An 18,026-nucleotide genomic window follows, 5' to 3' on the forward strand; every position below is an offset into this window, starting at 1 on the left:
GAGGTCTCTTGGGAGCTTTGATCTAAACTCACCTTCATCCCTGCACCCACAATGAGCCTTTCCAAAGGAAGATGCAGTTATAAATAAATAAGTAGAAGAGAAAAAAGAAATGGCAGGGTTTATTTGATGGAAGACTTTTTCTTCTTTTCTTTTTTACTGTCAGCATGAAAGTTAGGAGCTGATTTATAACTGATCTTTGGGAAGAAGGAAGCAAAGGCTGTAAGGATCAATTGATCTCTCGAAGAGGGACATGGATGAGGCCTGATACTAAGCTGATTCACGGCTATCTTAAGAACAATAACTATAAACAAGTATCTTATTGTGTTGCAGGTTTTATAAGAAGCTTTCTGTTTTAACCTTTAACAGAGCTTACAAGTAGTAACTAGACTGATTTTCATACCTTTTTTAAAACGTTTTTGTGTGTATGTATGTATGTATGTGTACACCCACGCCCTGAAACACACAGACAGATGGCCTGTCAAATTCATTGCATTTTAGGGCCTAAGCAGCAAAAAAGACTAGAGCAGGGTGGAAAAATGATTAGAACTTCTCGGCTAACACAAGGTTGTAATAGTCTCACCTTCCCACTCCTCAGCAGACGTTTGCAACAGGCTACAGAAATAATCTCTTTGCATTTCTAATTCTAAACCTCAGGGAGATAAGAGCATAGCTACGTTCATAAGAAGCCTTCTCAGCAACTTAAAAGCCCCTGGTGGCATAAAAGCAGTGATATAATGGGTTCTCGCACACTCACTTTCCCCTTGACAGTGGTTTAGCACCACAGGAATTCAAAGTCTTTTTATCTCTCTGCTTTATTTAACTGGTGTAATTAAAATAAATTGATTTCCCAACCAATTAGTTATCAAATATCTGTAACTACTTTAAAGCTCTGGCATTATTGCTTAATCTCAGAGGCCCCTGCGAGTGATGCCAACCTGCTGTCTCTTTACCTGAACAACTGCTCCTATTAACTTACTCCCAGGTAAGCAAAGCCTGAGGTGTGAAATCTGCAAGGAGGGTGGAAAAGGAGTGAAGAAAATTGATGCTGCTGGACTGGAATACTAATAAGTACATTCTGCTGGTCTTGATAGAAACTAGTGGGCAATGCCAGCTTGATACCACCTGTTAATCAAGGTATGTAAACTAAATATAGTCATCCACAAATGACAGCATGCACACCAGAGATGCTGACGGATGCAGTGCTAAAAACAGATGGTACCGGCAACAAAGGACACCAGGTCATCGTGCACCAAGCTTATTAACAGCAGATGTTATGTGTGAGTGTGTGTGGTATTTGCTATAGAGTGCAGAGACGAGCCCCCAAGATGAAGGTCTTTCTTGATCCAGCATTTTAAATTATGGCAATTGATTGCTGCATGTGTGTTTTCCCAAACTGAAAAGCTGCATCTTAGTGCTCCTTTTGGGTCCTTATATAATCCTAGCATGGGAGGAGAATGAGCCAGCACTTGCAGCAGGCAATTGTGTTTAGCAAGAGAACCTTTGTGAAGCAGAACCCTTGTGTCTGGGGGGTGGGGAGCATTTCCCTGCCGGAGTGGAAGCCGCAAATGCCCATGACACTCTTGCCAGCCTCTCTCTGCTGCTGCCAAAGTCATGGTGGTGTGAGGTGCAGTGCGGGCGAAGCAAGCAAGTGAGGAGGGAAGAGAGTGAGCAGCTGTCAGGTAGGGGCTGCAGCAGGGGAGGCAGTGAGCTGACTGGTGCATCATTTGGTGCCATGGTCCTGTGCAAGCGTGCCAGCTGACATGTGCCCCAATTTTCTACTGATAAATGTTGGAGGGTGTGTTATTGTATCATAATTTGAATTCTATGGAATTGCAAATCACACAACATCTGACATAGCACACTACAACTGATACAACAAGTGGATAAATAATTATCCAACCCAAGGCCTGTGGGCTGGATCCAGCCCAATCGCCTTCTCAATCCAGCCCGCGGACGGTTAAGGAATCAGCATGTTTTTACTCATGTAGAAGGTGTCCTTTTATTTAAAATGCATCTCTGGGTTATTTGTGGGGCCTGCCTGGTGTTTTTACATGAGTAGAATGTGTCCTTTTATTTAAAATGCATCTCTGGGTTATTTGTGGGGCCTCCCTGGTGTTTTTACAGGAGTAGAATGTGTGCTTTTATTTAAAATGCATCTCTGGATTATTTGTGGGGCATAGGAATATAGCCCAGCCCACCATATGGTCTGAGGGAAGGTGGACTGGCCCACAGCTGAAAAAGGTTGCTGACCCCTGGCCAAGACCATCAGCAATTTTCAAGTGGTCTCTGGGGATTTGTCCTACTGTCCTACTGTCCTAAGCCCACTCACTGAGCTTTGTCAATGGACGAGGATTTGAACCTAGATTTTAATGAGTCAATGCTTTCTCAGTCAATCAATATATCACATTACAGTTGTTTTCATTGCAAAAGGGTGTCATCTTGATTGAGCTACTTGTTGGCACTTTCCCTCCAGTAACTTCTTGCATAGCACCTACAGGCCATTCTGATTATAAAGGTAACACCACAATTAGCAATGTTTCTCCCACTTATTTTAGCAGCCCGAAATTCTTACATATGGTTGCAATTAGATTGTTTCAAATGAGACTGAAGATAATGGATCCCTGGATTCCTCATTCTTCTCCTTTGCCAAGACTAAGTCAAAGTCATTTTCAGGCCAAAACATGGCCTTTTTCTTGATTGATGAAGCTAATAAAGAGACTTTATTGTGATATAAATAGCCTTAAAAATGTCCTGGAGAGTCAATATCAGTGCCTGATGGCCTCATGCATGCAAGGTCCTTGTCTTAAATTGTACTAAAGCTTAATGAGTTATGGTTCACAGAAGTTTTCTGTTGGGTTTCAGTATTGATTTGGGATATTATAAAATGGTAGAGCAGAGATACTCATCAGTGGAAGGAACTAAGTGCTTCAACAACCTTGTACAATCTTATTACTGAGAAGAAATCACCTTGCTTTTCTAGTCAGCTCAGAACATAGCAATTGGCTCAGACCAACATGAGCCTAAGGAACATGTGAAATATAGGCCAGTTTTTCCATTCTTTTCCAGCTATGGACCAATCTGGCAATTCCATATGTAGGTGGATTGTGGAAAATAAAATAAATTTAAAAAGGGTAATCCATACACTTTGTTCAAGAGTGATGCACATCAGAACCCACTTGAAGTATGCAGAATATCATAGCGAAGTTCTGTCAGAGCTGTGCACCATGCTAGCTGCCCCATTTACTTGCCTCTAAACCTGTCTCAGACTTCTTAAGAGGGTAGCTCATCCTGATAAAAGAGAGACAGCTTTTAGCAGCCAATCGAGCAGAGAGAAAAAATGGATGCCTCAGATAGCTGGCACTGGGAAGGCATGGAGTTGTGAGCCTCCCAGCCTTGAATAGTGTGAGAGCACAAGGCAAGGATGCTCCTGTTCTTATTCTTATTCTTATTCTTCTTACCCCAGTAAAGGAATCCTTGGTTTGGGGCTTGTTTGCGTTTGGTACTTGCCTATATGCAAGTTCATAGGAGTGCAATAACTCCATGTCCTCTTACAACCAAAAAGATTTTATATTATGCAGTCTTATTTTTTCAGAAGAACCAGAAAACCCTTTTGCTTGTTTCCACCTTGTTGGGTTATTGATGCTGGAGTAGACACCACTGGCTTAAGGCTCTCCCTGCTGGGAGCACACGGGAACCTCCGAGATGGCTGCCCTAGGAAGAACTGCCAGGCTGCCTTTTCTGTAATCTGGCATACTCCCACGGCCTGCATCTAGAGGGATCCAACTGCAACAACACGTTCAGACAAAGATTGCATGTTCAGATCAGTGTAACCTACACTAAGGGGTGTATAAGTCCACAGCATCTCTGCACCAGGAATAACTGAGTGATCTGCTTGTCACCTGATGCAGAGTTGGGGAAGAATTTCCTGATTAGAAAGAGGCAAGGCCAGAGCAGTGAACGGGAATTTTCTTCTCCTTCATAGAAACCTTTAATTATTTAAATAGTTTGTTTATATTGATTGGTATGCCCAAGCACTGAGTTGGCCCTTATTGTTGTAGGTGCTAAAGAGAGTATATATAGCTATCCAGGAGGATAGGGTGATACATTACTCACTTTAAACAATTGACAGAGGGACCTGACACTTGCAATTGGGTTGCAATTCATACTGGGAATAAGGTTCAGAACTGTGAAACCTGTGAGAGCATCATGAGGAGAAGAGATGGACTTTCCTTTGAGTGCTACCAGGAGAAAATGGCTGTGCAAAGTCACTGTACATACAGAGCACAGGAATGTATAGCTTTGACATCATTAGAATGTCCAGGCCTGACTGGTCGATGAGCAATCTCTCTCTCCCACGCCACCCAAATACAGAGAAATTGACATGTCAGCCAGCCAATTAAAGGCTTCTGTGGAAGAATCTTCCTGGCACTGATGGTTTGTGAGATTGCCAGCAGAAGACAACAAGAGGAAATAACAAGAGGTGGAAAACATCCGTGACGTTTTAAATGGTTTTGAATACCAATGCAGTCTGCAAAAAAGGAAAAATAATAAAGAAAGGGCAAACAAGATAGATAGGCAGCTGGTGGTAAGATCTGAAGGTACATATATAAGGTACACCTATGTCAGTAGGTTTTTGGGCTCATGCTAGAATTATCTCACTAAAAATCAAGTAAATGCTTCTGCTTTATATATACAAAGAATGAGAGAGAGAGAGAGAGAGAGAGAGAGAGAGAGAGAGAGAGAGAGAGAGAGAGAGACCTTTCTTTCAAAGAACTGAGTATAAAAAAATTCCCTCTTTGGACTGATAAATGCAAATGAGCCATCATCTTAATATGGGCACAAGACCGTGGAGGTAAAGAGGAGGCAGGTGTGGTTAAAGCACAAATGCTGCATAGGGCATACAATCGTATCTCTGTCCTGAGTGAATGTATATCCAATGCTTGGATACCACTTTCATCTGTTTGTCATGGCGTTCTTATTGGATTTGTGCAGTTCAGCAGAATAAGAAACTCCATGAGGCACTGTCATAAAAGTAATGCTAATGTTCCCCTTCCCAAATTTAAGCAGCCCATTTTTTATTTTAAAAAACCTTTTACAGTGACTCCCACTCCCTGACTTCCTGAGGGAGTGTAAATTTCATACACGACCTGCTGTGTGGGAAAAAAAAGTCTTTCAAATGAGCTAAATTAAGCTACCATTAGCATCTCATGGTGACCTCTTGTTCTACTATTATGGGGCAACGTAAAAGGATGGAATGATCACGTTTCATAGTCCCCTTCACTGGTTTAAACACCTCCATTAAGTGTCCTTTTGCTTCGTGCTAGTAATTTCTCTCTCTCTTTGGGAGGGTAAAAAAGGCTAGTTGTCCAATCCAGCTAGGGCACTGGTCTTAATCCGGTTGGTCAGAACCAACTTCTAAGTGGTGATGCTCAATAGCAGCACTACCACCATACAAATACAGTGGTACCTTGGGTTAAGTACTTAATTCGTTCCGGAGGTCCATTCTTAACCTGAAACTATTCTTACCCTGAAGCACCACTTTAGCTAATGGGGCCTCCTGCTGCCGCCGTGCCGCTGGAGCACAATTTCTGTTCTCATCCTGAAGCAAAGTTCTTAACCTGAAGCACTATTTCTGGGTTAGTGGAGTCTGTAACCTGAAGCGTATGTAACCTGAGGTACCACTGTATATGGTAAAACAAAATAAATACCCCAAGTATTTTATACTCAAAGGTGTGCCCTGATTCTGCAAAGTTGAAGACTACAGAGCTAGGGCATAGTGTGAACAATGTGTGCAAACTGATGGTGCACATGCCGCTACCTTCCAGTCCAATAGATGGAGCTGAGTGCAAGCCACGCTTTCAGAAAAAAAGACTACTAATTTATTTACTTACACCATGAATTGTACCCAACTAAATTTTGCTCACAGTACACTCACAGAAATTAGACTTCGTTTAGTTGTGCCCATCAATTTCATTGGGCTTGCTCTGCTCTGAGTGTAACAAATGGGGGATGCAACCCAATATAAGTACAGGTATTTGTGGCAGCCTGCAATAGTGCCTGGAAGTCGGTGACACAGTCTAGGTTCCATCCAGAGCAGGGATGGGGAACCACTTTTCAACCCAAGGCCTGCATTCCCTCATGGACAACCTTTGGCAGAGATGGGTGTGGTCAGGAAGCAAAAGCAGGTGGAGCAATTTATGGATACCTTTGGATAGAAGGCTGCATTCCAACCGCACCAAAGCCAGATGTTTCTACAAACACATACTGTATGAACACATCTCTCCATCCAGGGAAGGAAAAGGCATTGTGACAACTCAAGGACACATGCCACCTAGATCAAAGGCATTTGAAAAGGCGGTCAGCTGGGCCAGTGAGAGGTATGGCCTGGGGAGGGTCAGAAAATAGAGGCTTGGAGGGACATAACTGGTTGTCAGGCCTGAGATTCCCCACCCTTGCTACAGGGAGGCAGAAGGATCTGCAGATGGGCGCAGTGAATGGCTGGGGATAAAGGTAGTAACCCACAAAGGCTTTCCCTAACTTCTCCTTTTCTGCTGAATAACTGATCAACAGGATATTATGCAGCTCTCTGCATGTGGCACCAGATGCTCCTTAGGATCGATGTATCTATTTATTCCTAATCTGTTCCATTAATTCACCTAAGGTACATATTTTTAAAACTCTGAAAAACAACATCCCCCCATACACCTGCCTGCTATCATATTTTTCCACATGTTGTATTCATTAGCAGTATTGTTTATTTACTTGCATTGGTTAATTAATTGTTATGAATTTGTTATATTCTCATTTTATTCAGGTGGGCTGTGTATGAAAGAAGCCTTCCAGCTTTTATAAATCCCAGGATCTTTGTTGGTGTTTTGTTTTGCTTTGCAAAATAAGAGTGAGTGATAAGAAATGGAAAACACACTTCCTCTTGAATCCATGCATCTCAGCAGAATTTGAAATGCCAAATTATTTGTGTTATGTATTAAGATTAGTGGCAGTTCTCACTCAGGGCCACCAGTATGTAAATGAAGGATTGGAAACTGTCGCTCCTGATTGGTTAAGCTAGGTCTGAGTTGTTACTGTTTCAAGTTACTTAGTATTATATAAAGCAGCCAGCTAGGTTGCAGTCAGTCTGATTACAGGAGCAGTTATAACTGCTGCAATAAAGAGCTGTGAGTCCAACAGAGTTGTGTCCTTCGTCCATCTTTTCCACTATTCAACAATTTGGTGAAACAGAAAATATTTCATCTTTTTTGTAAGGTGATGAAAATTATTCAAAGAGAACACTGAGTAGTTGCAGAGGATATAAAATGGTGGAAAAAACTATTTAGGAAAAGGACTTAGGAGACCTAAATGCCAGTTCAATTCTTCATCCAAATGGTTTAGATAAGACTAGGAAACAGAGGTGACTAATATAGAGAGTGTAAGATAAAAGATTTAGGGGTAGAGACAATGGAAACTTGTCCATGTACATATTGCACCTGTGTTGCAACCTGCTAACTACTGAGCCATCTTATCATCATAAAAATTGCTTCACAACTTGGGACCAGGCTGCTTAATGGGCCACCTTCCCATGTAAAGGTCACTAAGATCAGCAGACGAGGTCTTGCTGATAGTGCCACAACCTGCCTGCATGTCATCTGGTGTCAGTCTGCATGCGGCAAGGCCAGCCCAAGGCATTTTGCCGCCTGAGGCACATTGCAAGATGGCACACCCTCATTATTCCATGCACAGAAGCCGGCTAGATTGGTAACTGAATCCTACTTTAGTACCGGGGTTAAGACAGCCTTCTCTGCAGTACCGATATGCCTTGCAGCATAAATAACTCTGTCCTTTAAAAGGAGGGATTGGCTCCAGGGCTTAGGAGGAGCAGTCAAGAGATTGCAAGTGGGTCTTCTCTGTGCAGTGCTTACCCTCTGGGATGCTCCCCTACCCCAGCATTTGGGACTGTTGATTGTTTCCAACATTTAGTAGAAATCTATCTGTTTCCTTGAGCTTTTTCTGACCAGTAGCACTATACTTCCCCCCTATTATCTGTTATTTGTGTTTCTTGCTTTAAAGTGTGTGTGTGTGTGTGTGTGTGTGTTTACTTTTGTAAACTGCTTGGAATTTTCTCCTAATGTAAGCAGTATAGATATATTATCTATAATATATTATCTAGAACTCTCTGGGGGGGGGGGAACCCACCATCTCCAGCCTGCTTTCTATCCTCGTCAATTTTTTTACTTCCTTACAAAAGACTTCCAATCAGCCAAAACTTCCTTCTATTCACTGTAGCCTCTGTCCCATCTCTCATCTGCCATAAGGGACACTCCAGTAGTTCTGCAGGAAAAGTAAGTACTATTGAATAGTGCCCTAAATCAAGACTTACTTCCTCCCTCATAGGCACCAAAAACAAGCTGCTCTAAAAAGCCGTCATTTATGATGTCAGTAAATTGCCTCTCCAAATCATGCCCAGATGTGCAATTGAAAGCTCAGTCACCTTGTCTTTTTATTCCTGCCTGCAATGCCACGTGAATGCCTATGTCATTCTGTACACAATAAATCACGCCCAAGTACATTAAATGCACCTGTTACTATTAATAATAATAATAATAATAATAATAATAATAATAATTGCATCAGCAGATTTAACAGCTTCCATAATTTCTGCAGCATGTTCAGATCAACACTGCTTCCCTATCTGGTATTCATGGCACAAAGATTGCTGTAAGTTCCTCAAAACAATGGACCTTTACCGTGCAGCTAGCACATACTGTTAGTACTTCAGGAATAATATACAACCAGTCTATTACCAAGGATCAAAACAATTTGTCTGGACAGGATGTATATGTACCGACACACACACACACACACACACACGAATGATAGTGGTAGATAAAACAGAGAGGAAATCTTGTGTTGGGGAAGTCTGGAAGAGTAACCAGATGTATATACACCTAAAGGTTGGCAAGGCCATAGTGTTCAAGAGGAGAAGACTTACAGCTATGCTCACCCAAGTGCTGCCATCTGCTGTCAGTCAAATTGTAACATGGCACATGGATGGATATAGCATCAGGCACACACAGCTGGCATTTTTCATCCCACTGCCTGCTTTCTCATCCACTATATGATCTTTCCAATTAGATTGTTGCACGTGATGCAGAAATCCAAGAACAGAAATTATTACTTCTTTGCATCTCAAAATTTACATAGGGTTGAATCCAGTTGTGCTCTTTCACAAGTGCACACCTTTGATCCAGTGTATGCCACCACTAATGGAAGAGAGACAGGGGCCAGTCTCTGCTGATTGTCACTTCAGCTTGAATCCCTCTGAAAATTTGCTCAAGAGGATTGAGGAGCTCTCCAGAACAGGGTGGAAGGTAGCAATAGGGAAGCTGCAGGGTCAAAGGGTTCAACACAATTGGATTTGATCCATTTTTCCTAACACAAGAAGCACTTCTGCTGATATTACTCCAAGAGGTGTTTTTCAGAGAAGGGCAGTAGGATGTTCTTAGTGTTCAAGTGACACATTGATTGACATCTTTGTAAAGAAACCTATGGAGGAAAAGACTGACAGGATGCTTGTGTAAACTGGAATCACTCTACCACCTTACCAGTGTAAAAAAAAGAAAGAAAAGCAAATGTCTAGTAATAATAGCCTGGGGTTAGTAAAAACAGACAAGTTTTTTTAAGCGAAACTGTCACATTATCACAAGCCAACCAAGGCCTGTGAAACTACTAATGATCAGTCAGGATCATGACACATGACAGAACTCTGCCTTTACAGAATTATAAAAAACTGTAGTGTATGAATTTACATCAAGACCATTTATGCATATCGCAGAGTGGCTTCAGACACAAATGAATGTGTGATTACAGGAAGTGTGAGTCAGTCACACTTCCTGTAGTCACACATATAATTAATATCTGAAGTGAGGAATTATACGTCTCTATGAGGAGGTGTGTGTGTGTTGAAAGTATATCAGAAGTAAACATACCCTTTCTGTCAGGTGATGCATGACTTCCCAGTTCAAACCTATAACACAGTGTTTCCCAAACTTGAGTCTCCAGCTGTTTTTGAACCACATCATCATCATCCCTAGTTAGCAGCACCAGTGGTCAGGGATGATGAGAACTGTTGTACAAAAACAGCTGGATACCCAAGTTTGGGGAAACCTGCAATAACACAAATTGAGCTGTGAATAGGGTGCTGAAGATTTGTCTTTTGCCCTGCCTAACCCGGATTGTGATCTTACAAAGGCTACCCTGGCTGGACTATTGGATTTTCCTTGCTGTGATCTTTCTCTTTGGTATGTGACCTCTGTCCTATTGCTAAGTGCCTGGGCTTCCCCTCACCCTCAGGCCAGTGTCTACTCAAGAAAGGACAGTGTCTACTCAAATCCCCGAAAGGAATGATCCAAATTGGCTGTGCCCATTCAAAATTTATGAAGTCAGAAAAACATATTTCATGCAACTAACCAGTGTTCTCAGGGTGGAGTATTAGCTTTCAAGTTACACAGAGCAATTCCTTGGGCTACATGTTTGAGAAAAGGTTTAACAAGCAGACATTTCTGAGTGATGGCATGATGTTAAGCCTTTTGCATTGCATTTTTTAAATCTTGAAATAAAAGTGGAAGGAGCACTCAAAGAGAAAGAAGGATCTTTGATACCAACCAAGGAGCTTGTACCACTGATGAGTTTCAAAAACTCTTTCTCAAAGGCATTGTCTTGCATAAACTCACTCCAAGAAAGCATGAAAAATAGGGGCTAGCAGAAAACAGGAGAAGGTGGGTTGAAAAGGTACATTTGCATGACAAAGACAAGAGTTGAAATGCATTGCCATAGATATCACCAGCCTTTCATGAGATTGGGGCAACTGCATTCTTTGTCTCCCTCCCTCCTTCTCTCCCACATTCCCTCTGCCTTCTCTATAGCCAGCTACTGTACTATGAAGCTGCACCAGGACAGGAGACAGAATTATTCCTATTCTGTAGCATCATTCTTCCATAATAAGCTCAGGGAAACAATGGCACAGTAACAATACAAGGAACAAAGTTTCAGCCTCTTAGTTACTGCTAGACAGAAACATGATGACCCTCTTGTGCAATAGAATTTTTGTAAATTTCTACTGAAGGCTTTTTCAAAATCAGGGCATGGATTCAGGATTGTGAACCTGGGCATCATGGGTTCTTGTGGATTTACATATCCAGAACCAGGGTATTTGGTGTGTGGCTTTTTGGCACTGTGGGTTAAACCACAGAGCCTAGGGCTTGCCGATCAGAAGGTTGGCGGTTCAAATCCCCACAACGGAGTGAGCTCACATTGCTTGGTTCCAGCACCTGCCAACCTAGCGGTTCGAAAGCATGTCAAAGTGCAAGTAGATAAATAGGTACTGCTCCAGCGGGAAGGTAAACGGCATTTCCGTGTGCTGCTCTGGTTCGCCAGAAGTGGCTTAGTCATGCTGGCCACATGACCTGGAACTGTACGCCAGCTCCCTCGGTCAATAAAGCAAGATGAGCGCCACAACCCCAGAGTCGTCCGCGACTGGACCTAACGGTCAGGGGTTTCTTTACCTTTATGAAAAAATGACCTGTTTAAAAGCAAAAAGTTTCTGGACTGTTATTATAGATTGGGGCGCCAACCTTTTCAGCCAGTTGACACTGACTGAAACTTTATGAAAGTGCCATTGAGTACAGCTAGATCTTTGCCTTTCAATTCAAGCAAGTAAAATCAAACCTTAAAAAAAAATATTTTTAAAACTAAGGGTATTCTATGAACAAATTTGCACCTATGCAAAAGGATTAGGTCCAAAAGATTAGAACTGTATATATTTAAGAAATTCTGAAGAGGTTTACTTTCCACCCCCTTGTACTGTACCTGAGGGTCAGGACATCAGACACTGGAGTGGCAGGACTAACATAAGTGAAAGAGCTGCAATTAAGTTCAAATTAAACTGTTAAATTAAAATTCTACTTCAGTAATGGACAAATGTTCTGTAATTACATTAATTCATAAAATAACAGAATAATTCCTTCATTTTTTATTCATGGCAAATATACATAGCCATATCTGTAGACTTAACTTTCTCTCATTGAAAACAAGGAAGTAAAATATTCAAAGAAAAAGCTTCCATATTGTTTTAAACAAATAATAATAATAATAGTTACACTCTTTGGGCTCAGCAATAGAGATTACACAGAGTTGTTCTGACACCATTACTGACATATAGCAGAAACACATTTTCAGCCCTAAAGAAGCAGTTTGAGAAATGATTATCTTATAATGCTATTGACCTGTGCTGGACTATGTACACATAAATCTTCCAGATCTCTGTAGGGTATGGCTGTGTGTAACCACACTTAAGAACAGCATGCTTGAGTACTCTCCTGTGGCACCCAGACGAAGCTATCTGATATATTTCTCTTGCTTCAGAACCTCCCCCTCCCCCAATATGTAAATGTAAGCAAAAATTATAAATGCATTGATCACCTAAAAGTCACATGATTTCTTTAATCAGGTGAAAGTTGTAGTTTTACATATAATGTTATCTACTCTGACCAGGCTAATATATTTTCAAATAACATCAAACTGCTTCTTTCCAAACATTATGATTATTTGCTGAGTAATTCTGAATGCCAATGCGTTTGCTGTCTCTTTTCAGTTCCCAAGGCCCCTTTTCTACCCTATTCTCATAACCTCTGTTCTTTCAGCTGATCACAGTGTGCTTTCATTCCTACATGCATTTCTTGCCAGCTGATTGGGAGACAGCATCCTCATATTAGCAACATCTGTGATACCAATTGCAGACAGAAAGATGAGTGGTCCATCTGACACATGCTGGTCTGAGATATTCCCTGCTTGCATAAGGGATGGGTAGCAGGTTGCTGCAATGTGATTGATAACATATGAAGTGAGCAGGGCCAACCATATGCTAAAGGAATTCTCCATGCTGAGTGCATTCCACAGAAGAAATAGGGCAGTGATGGAAATACAGATTGATCTGAGGTCCTGTAAAGGCAACTTTGGTTCATTTGATTGCCCACCTGTGGATGTTCATGGGAAGAACAAACAGAATGTGTGTTTTTTTATTTGAGAGCCAGCATAGTGTAGTGGGTAGAAAGTTGGAGCACAACTGGAGAGCACTGAGTTCAAATCCCCACTCAGTACAAACCTGAGCTGAGAGCCACATGATGGCCATTAAAAAAAAAAGTTTGGATAAGAAATGACCGAAACAACAGCAGTTTAAAGGTTTTTCCTTAAAGATCAATTTTCAGTTGTTTGCATTCATTTTTTGTGTACCCTTTACAGCTTTTCCTTTTGCCAGTATACATTATCAAAATTTCAGGGAAATGAACAGCTGTTTGACTTCTATAAAATGTTCATGGAATCCTATAATTTTTGCTTCTACTATGTTTTCAGTAGAAATATTTAACATGCCAATATAAAAGCAGATATAAAAACAAATAAATTTTGCAAAGGGTTGTTCTAAGTTAATATGAGATGCTATTTTATAGTTTGTAAACTTTTCATTGTTGTTCTGATTGCAAAATGATGCATATATTCCAGTTTTAATTGAGATGCAGTGATTTTGGCATTCATTTTGGATTTTTAAATTTCTGTTTTCTCAGCATCACAGTGTAACAGAAGGCTGGGTGTATACACTATGCTATTCATACACCATCTAATGCTCTATGACTAACACAGTTGGCTTCATAACACATTCTGAACACGTTTTGTGTTGTTGCCCAAAATAAGTTTCACTTGCCCATCATTTTGTAATACTACAATTTAGACTTCTTAAGCAACTACTTGTGGGTGCAAGGACAATATTGTGCTGGTAAAGTGCAGGCATCAGCCATCATCTGCCATCCTTGGTATTATGTGTTGGGTGATAACACCAAGGCCTGGTGCCTCCCCCCCAACGCAGCGTCGCCCAGGTTTCTTCACTCTGGTCTCCCGTCCTACTGATGTGGCCCATATCCAGGGACATGAGCACATGATGAGCAGAGTTCAAAACAGAAGCTAAGCCTTGAGGAGTAACATCTAAGTCTAATTTATTGCAAATTAAATCAAATGTAACAGAAGAAAGAAAACATGGTTCCTCTCTCTGTCTTTCTTCCTCCAAGAGAGAGCTGAAAAAGCAAAAGCTATACAGAGAAGAAACAGTGTACAGTGGACGCTAGGGTTGCGAACGTGATCCGTGCGGGATGCATGTTCACAACTCACAGCGTTCACAACCCACAGTGGCGCATCTGCGCATGCACGGGTTGCAATTTGGCGCTTCTGCACATGCACGACTGCCAAAACCCGGAAGTAACCCATTCTGGTACTTCTTGGTTTCGGGGGGTCTGTAACCCAAAAAAATGCAACCTGAAGCGTCTGTAACTCAAGGTATAACTGTATCTCTCTTTCTGCCCACAAGACTCCAATAATCAGTGCTGGAATGTAAACAGACATGTGACATGTAACAATCCCACACACATCTGCAGCACGGGAGGAATGGAATTGCCAACATTATGGTCAAAGTTAAATTGCAGTGCTCAGATACAGATAGACTGGACACTTTCAGACTGGTGCCATTTTTAAGTGAGAGATCACACTGGCAAAATGAGGTTGTGCAATTATAGTTGATTGGGAGATCTTGTGCAATAGCCCTCCTTCCTGAAAGATCAGATTTTTGCAATAAGGGAAGCAATGGAAAAATGCACTAGAAAGTACTAACGAATTGGAAAGAATGCTCAATACACAGGTTTTTGACTGGAAGCGGCACTGATTCAGCAGCTAAAAAAACATAAAGGCATTCAAGCAAACACATTCCCTTGAGATAGCTGCAAAGCTTGCATCTGCGTGGGCACAACTTGCCAGACTCCGAAATGTATCTCATTGAATGACAAAGGATGAATGGATAATCTACTCATCCCCACTCAAGAATTTGGTGTATTATAGAATCAGAGAGGATCTTAAAGGTCATCTAGCCCGTTTTATATTATATTATATTATATTATATTATATTATATTATATTAATTATATTATATTATATTATATTATATTATATTATATTATATTATATTATATTATATTATATTATATTATATTATATTATATTATTATATTATAGAATTTATACCCCGCCCTATATCTCAGGGTGGTTCATAGAATAAATTCAAAATATAAAACCACAAAATGTATAAGCAAAATAACAACCCACTAACCCCCCCAAACCCCCCCCATATTTTAAAAGGGCATAGATCAGTGATGGCCAAAAGCATTTTCATGCACAATTTACCCTACTGTATGCTGTTTTAGGACTACAGTTCCACTGGTCCTGTTAGCTAGGGATGATGGGAGTTGTAGTCCCAAAAAACAGCTGGGAGGCCAGGTCTGGTCATCACTGGCATAGATCAACCAATGGCCTAGCTAAAAAGGAACATTTTTGCTTGGTACCTAAAGGTGTATAATGAAGGCACCAGGCAAACTTCCCTGGAGAGAGCATTCAACAGATGGGAAGCTACTGCAGAGAAGGCCCGTTCTCATGTTGCCATCCTCCAGACCTCTGGGTGGATTCATAAGGAAAGAGTTGGTCCTTGAGGTACTGTGGTCCTGAGACATTTTAAGGTTTTATAGGTCAACACCAGCACTTTGAACTGAGCCTGGAAACTAATTGGTAGCCAGTGCAGTTGGTCCAAGATCGGTGTAATATTCTTTGGTGAGTAAGCTGGCCACTGAATTCTGCACTAGCTGAAGTTTCTGAACTTTCTTCAGAGGCATCCCTACATGCTACACATTGCAGTAATCTAACCTTGAGGTTACCAGAGCATAGACCATAGTAGTTAGGCTATCCCTGTCCAGACATTAGTGCAGCTGGGCCGCCAGCCAAAGCTGATGGAAGGCACTCCGGACCACTGATGCTACCTGAGCCTCGAGCAACAGCAAACAATTGAGGAGTACCCCCAAGCCCAAACCTGCTCCTTCAGAGGAAGTGTAACCCCTACTCCCATCAGCCATGGTAAGCATAGCCAATGGTTGGGATAATGGGAGTTTTAGTCTAGCAACATCCAAAGGGATGCAGGCTCCCCACTTGTGGTTTAGTCCAAGTCCTCTATCATATTATTTTTGCCTGCTGGTTCAAACCCTATACTCTAGAGTTTGCTCCATAATCTATTCGGTAGCCCTTCAAAAATTTAAAGATGGCTATCATACAGCCTTTTAATAATCTCTTCTCCAAACAAAGACAGCTTCTTCAACCTTTCCACTTAAAAGTTTGTCCCCAGGCCAGAAGTACTTGTGGTTTCTACCTCCATCCCCCCATCAGCACACTTGTTGTTCTTTGCTTGTCTTGTTTCCTCTCTTGTGACCCGTTGGTGACTAGCACTGCATTGTATGCAATACTAAACGGACCATCTGCATACAGCCCAGAGAAAATACTGGAGAGAAAGCAGAAGTGAAATAGCTTGACCAAGGGCACAGAGGAAGGCAGTGTTATGCTAAACATTTGACCATAGTTTTGAGGAGTGCTTTAAAACCTAAAGAGAAAGGCCTGAGGTGAGGCAGGTTAAGAAAGAGGAACACAGATATGATAGAAAAGAGATGATCAGGAATATGGAAAAAGCAAAAGATCTCACTTGAAGATTACATAGATAGTGTTATCACCGACTGTCTCAAAGCAATGCCCCCATGGCATGGTAGATTATCATTCCGTGAGACTGCCCTGCCTGCTTCTGCTTCTCTAATTTGTACCTGTTCTTCAAGAGAGAGGAGAAGCTGCAGCTGCTCCGCACCACATGCATTTCAGCTGCCAGTGTCCAGAAGGCCTCCTGAATACAGCATAAGACTGCAGTGGTGCTCCCTTCTTACCGCTGCTCTCCCCTCTTGTTTTAAATCAATAGTTTATGGCATGTACAAGGGGAAACTGTAAATTTAATTTTGTCCTCTGCAGTGTGATTCATATCTTGTTTGCTGGGAACATAATGAATATGTTTGCCCTCCAGACCCCCTGCCCAGTAGAGCAATTGAAGGATAAAGAAAGAGAAAACAGCAAAGTGCAATTAAGGAGGTGGATTAATGCTGGATTAATCAGTTGCTGAGCTAAAGATAGCATTGTGCCATTTGTGTGCATATGTTTGGAGGGAAGTGCAGACATCCCCATGGGAGCAGCACAGGAAATCGGCTACCTTCTCCCCGCCATTGACAAAAGGGGAGGGCTGTTGAGAAGTGCCTGAAGAATATTGGAATTCCACCTAGCTCCTATGTAGATCTCCACGGTGCACATGTGGCTTGTAATTGCATTTGCCAAAGACCAAACAAGCACTTTTTTAAAATCTGGGGAAAGAAGTCAAAATACAGCACCGAGGGGACTCACGCCTGAGCCTTGTGTTTGCAGGTAGCCATTGTCTCCATAATGAGTTGGACCAAATCTACAACTTGACACCTAAATTTGGCACTGGCTCACAACTTCAGAGCCAAGGGCTTACATTCAAAAACTTCTGTTTCTGAGGTGATAAAGCTGTTTTAATAGGCCCCAAACTTACATTTTAGGACTTATGAGCATATTCCCTTTAGCTCAAAGCGTAATTAGGTTGCAAATTGTTAGCTTTATTCAATGCTCTCCCCTCGCCCACCCACTTTTAAGTATGCTAAATGGCCTTGCAGTGTTTTGTGCCTGTGAGTTCTTGCAATGCCACTTGGGAAGTAGGAGAAGGTGTCATATTTCCTAGACCTATTCTTCAAGCTAGAAGAACGTAAAAGAGCCCTGCTGCATCAGACCAAAGGCCCATCTAGTCCAATGTTCTGTTTTTTCCAGTAATGGCCAACTAGGTGTCTCTGGAAAGCTCACAAGCAAGACATCGTGTCAACTCTCCCACAGTTGCACAGCAACTGGCACTCAGAGGCATGCTACCTCTGATTGTGAGGCATACAGCAGTGACCAGTAGTCACAAGTGGTCCAGGAGCGTTCTCCTCTTTACCCATGCACAAAGTTACCTCCAGGGAAATTGTGGGACTCTAATATTGGTCAGGTAAGGCGGTCATAAGGTTGGCACAG

The 18,026-nt window shown here is 41.7% G+C and overlaps 1 protein-coding gene across 1 annotated transcript in view; it reads right to left on the reverse strand.

The window, feature by feature from the left end:
- LSAMP (limbic system associated membrane protein) overlaps positions 1-38 on the reverse strand; it is a gene marked incomplete at its 5' end in the record, with an annotated part of 261,058 nt that extends 261,020 nt beyond the window's left edge. The window contains one exon of the mRNA XM_081196939.1: positions 33-38. Within this exon, the coding sequence (XP_081053065.1) occupies positions 33-38 (6 nt within the window). The remainder of the gene's footprint in view (positions 1-32) is intronic.
- Positions 39-18,026: the final 17,988 nt, after the last annotated feature.

This window comes from Podarcis bocagei (genome assembly GCF_964188305.1).
Source record: "Podarcis bocagei genome assembly, chromosome: 6".
Lineage (NCBI taxonomy): Eukaryota > Metazoa > Chordata > Lepidosauria > Squamata > Lacertidae > Podarcis > Podarcis bocagei.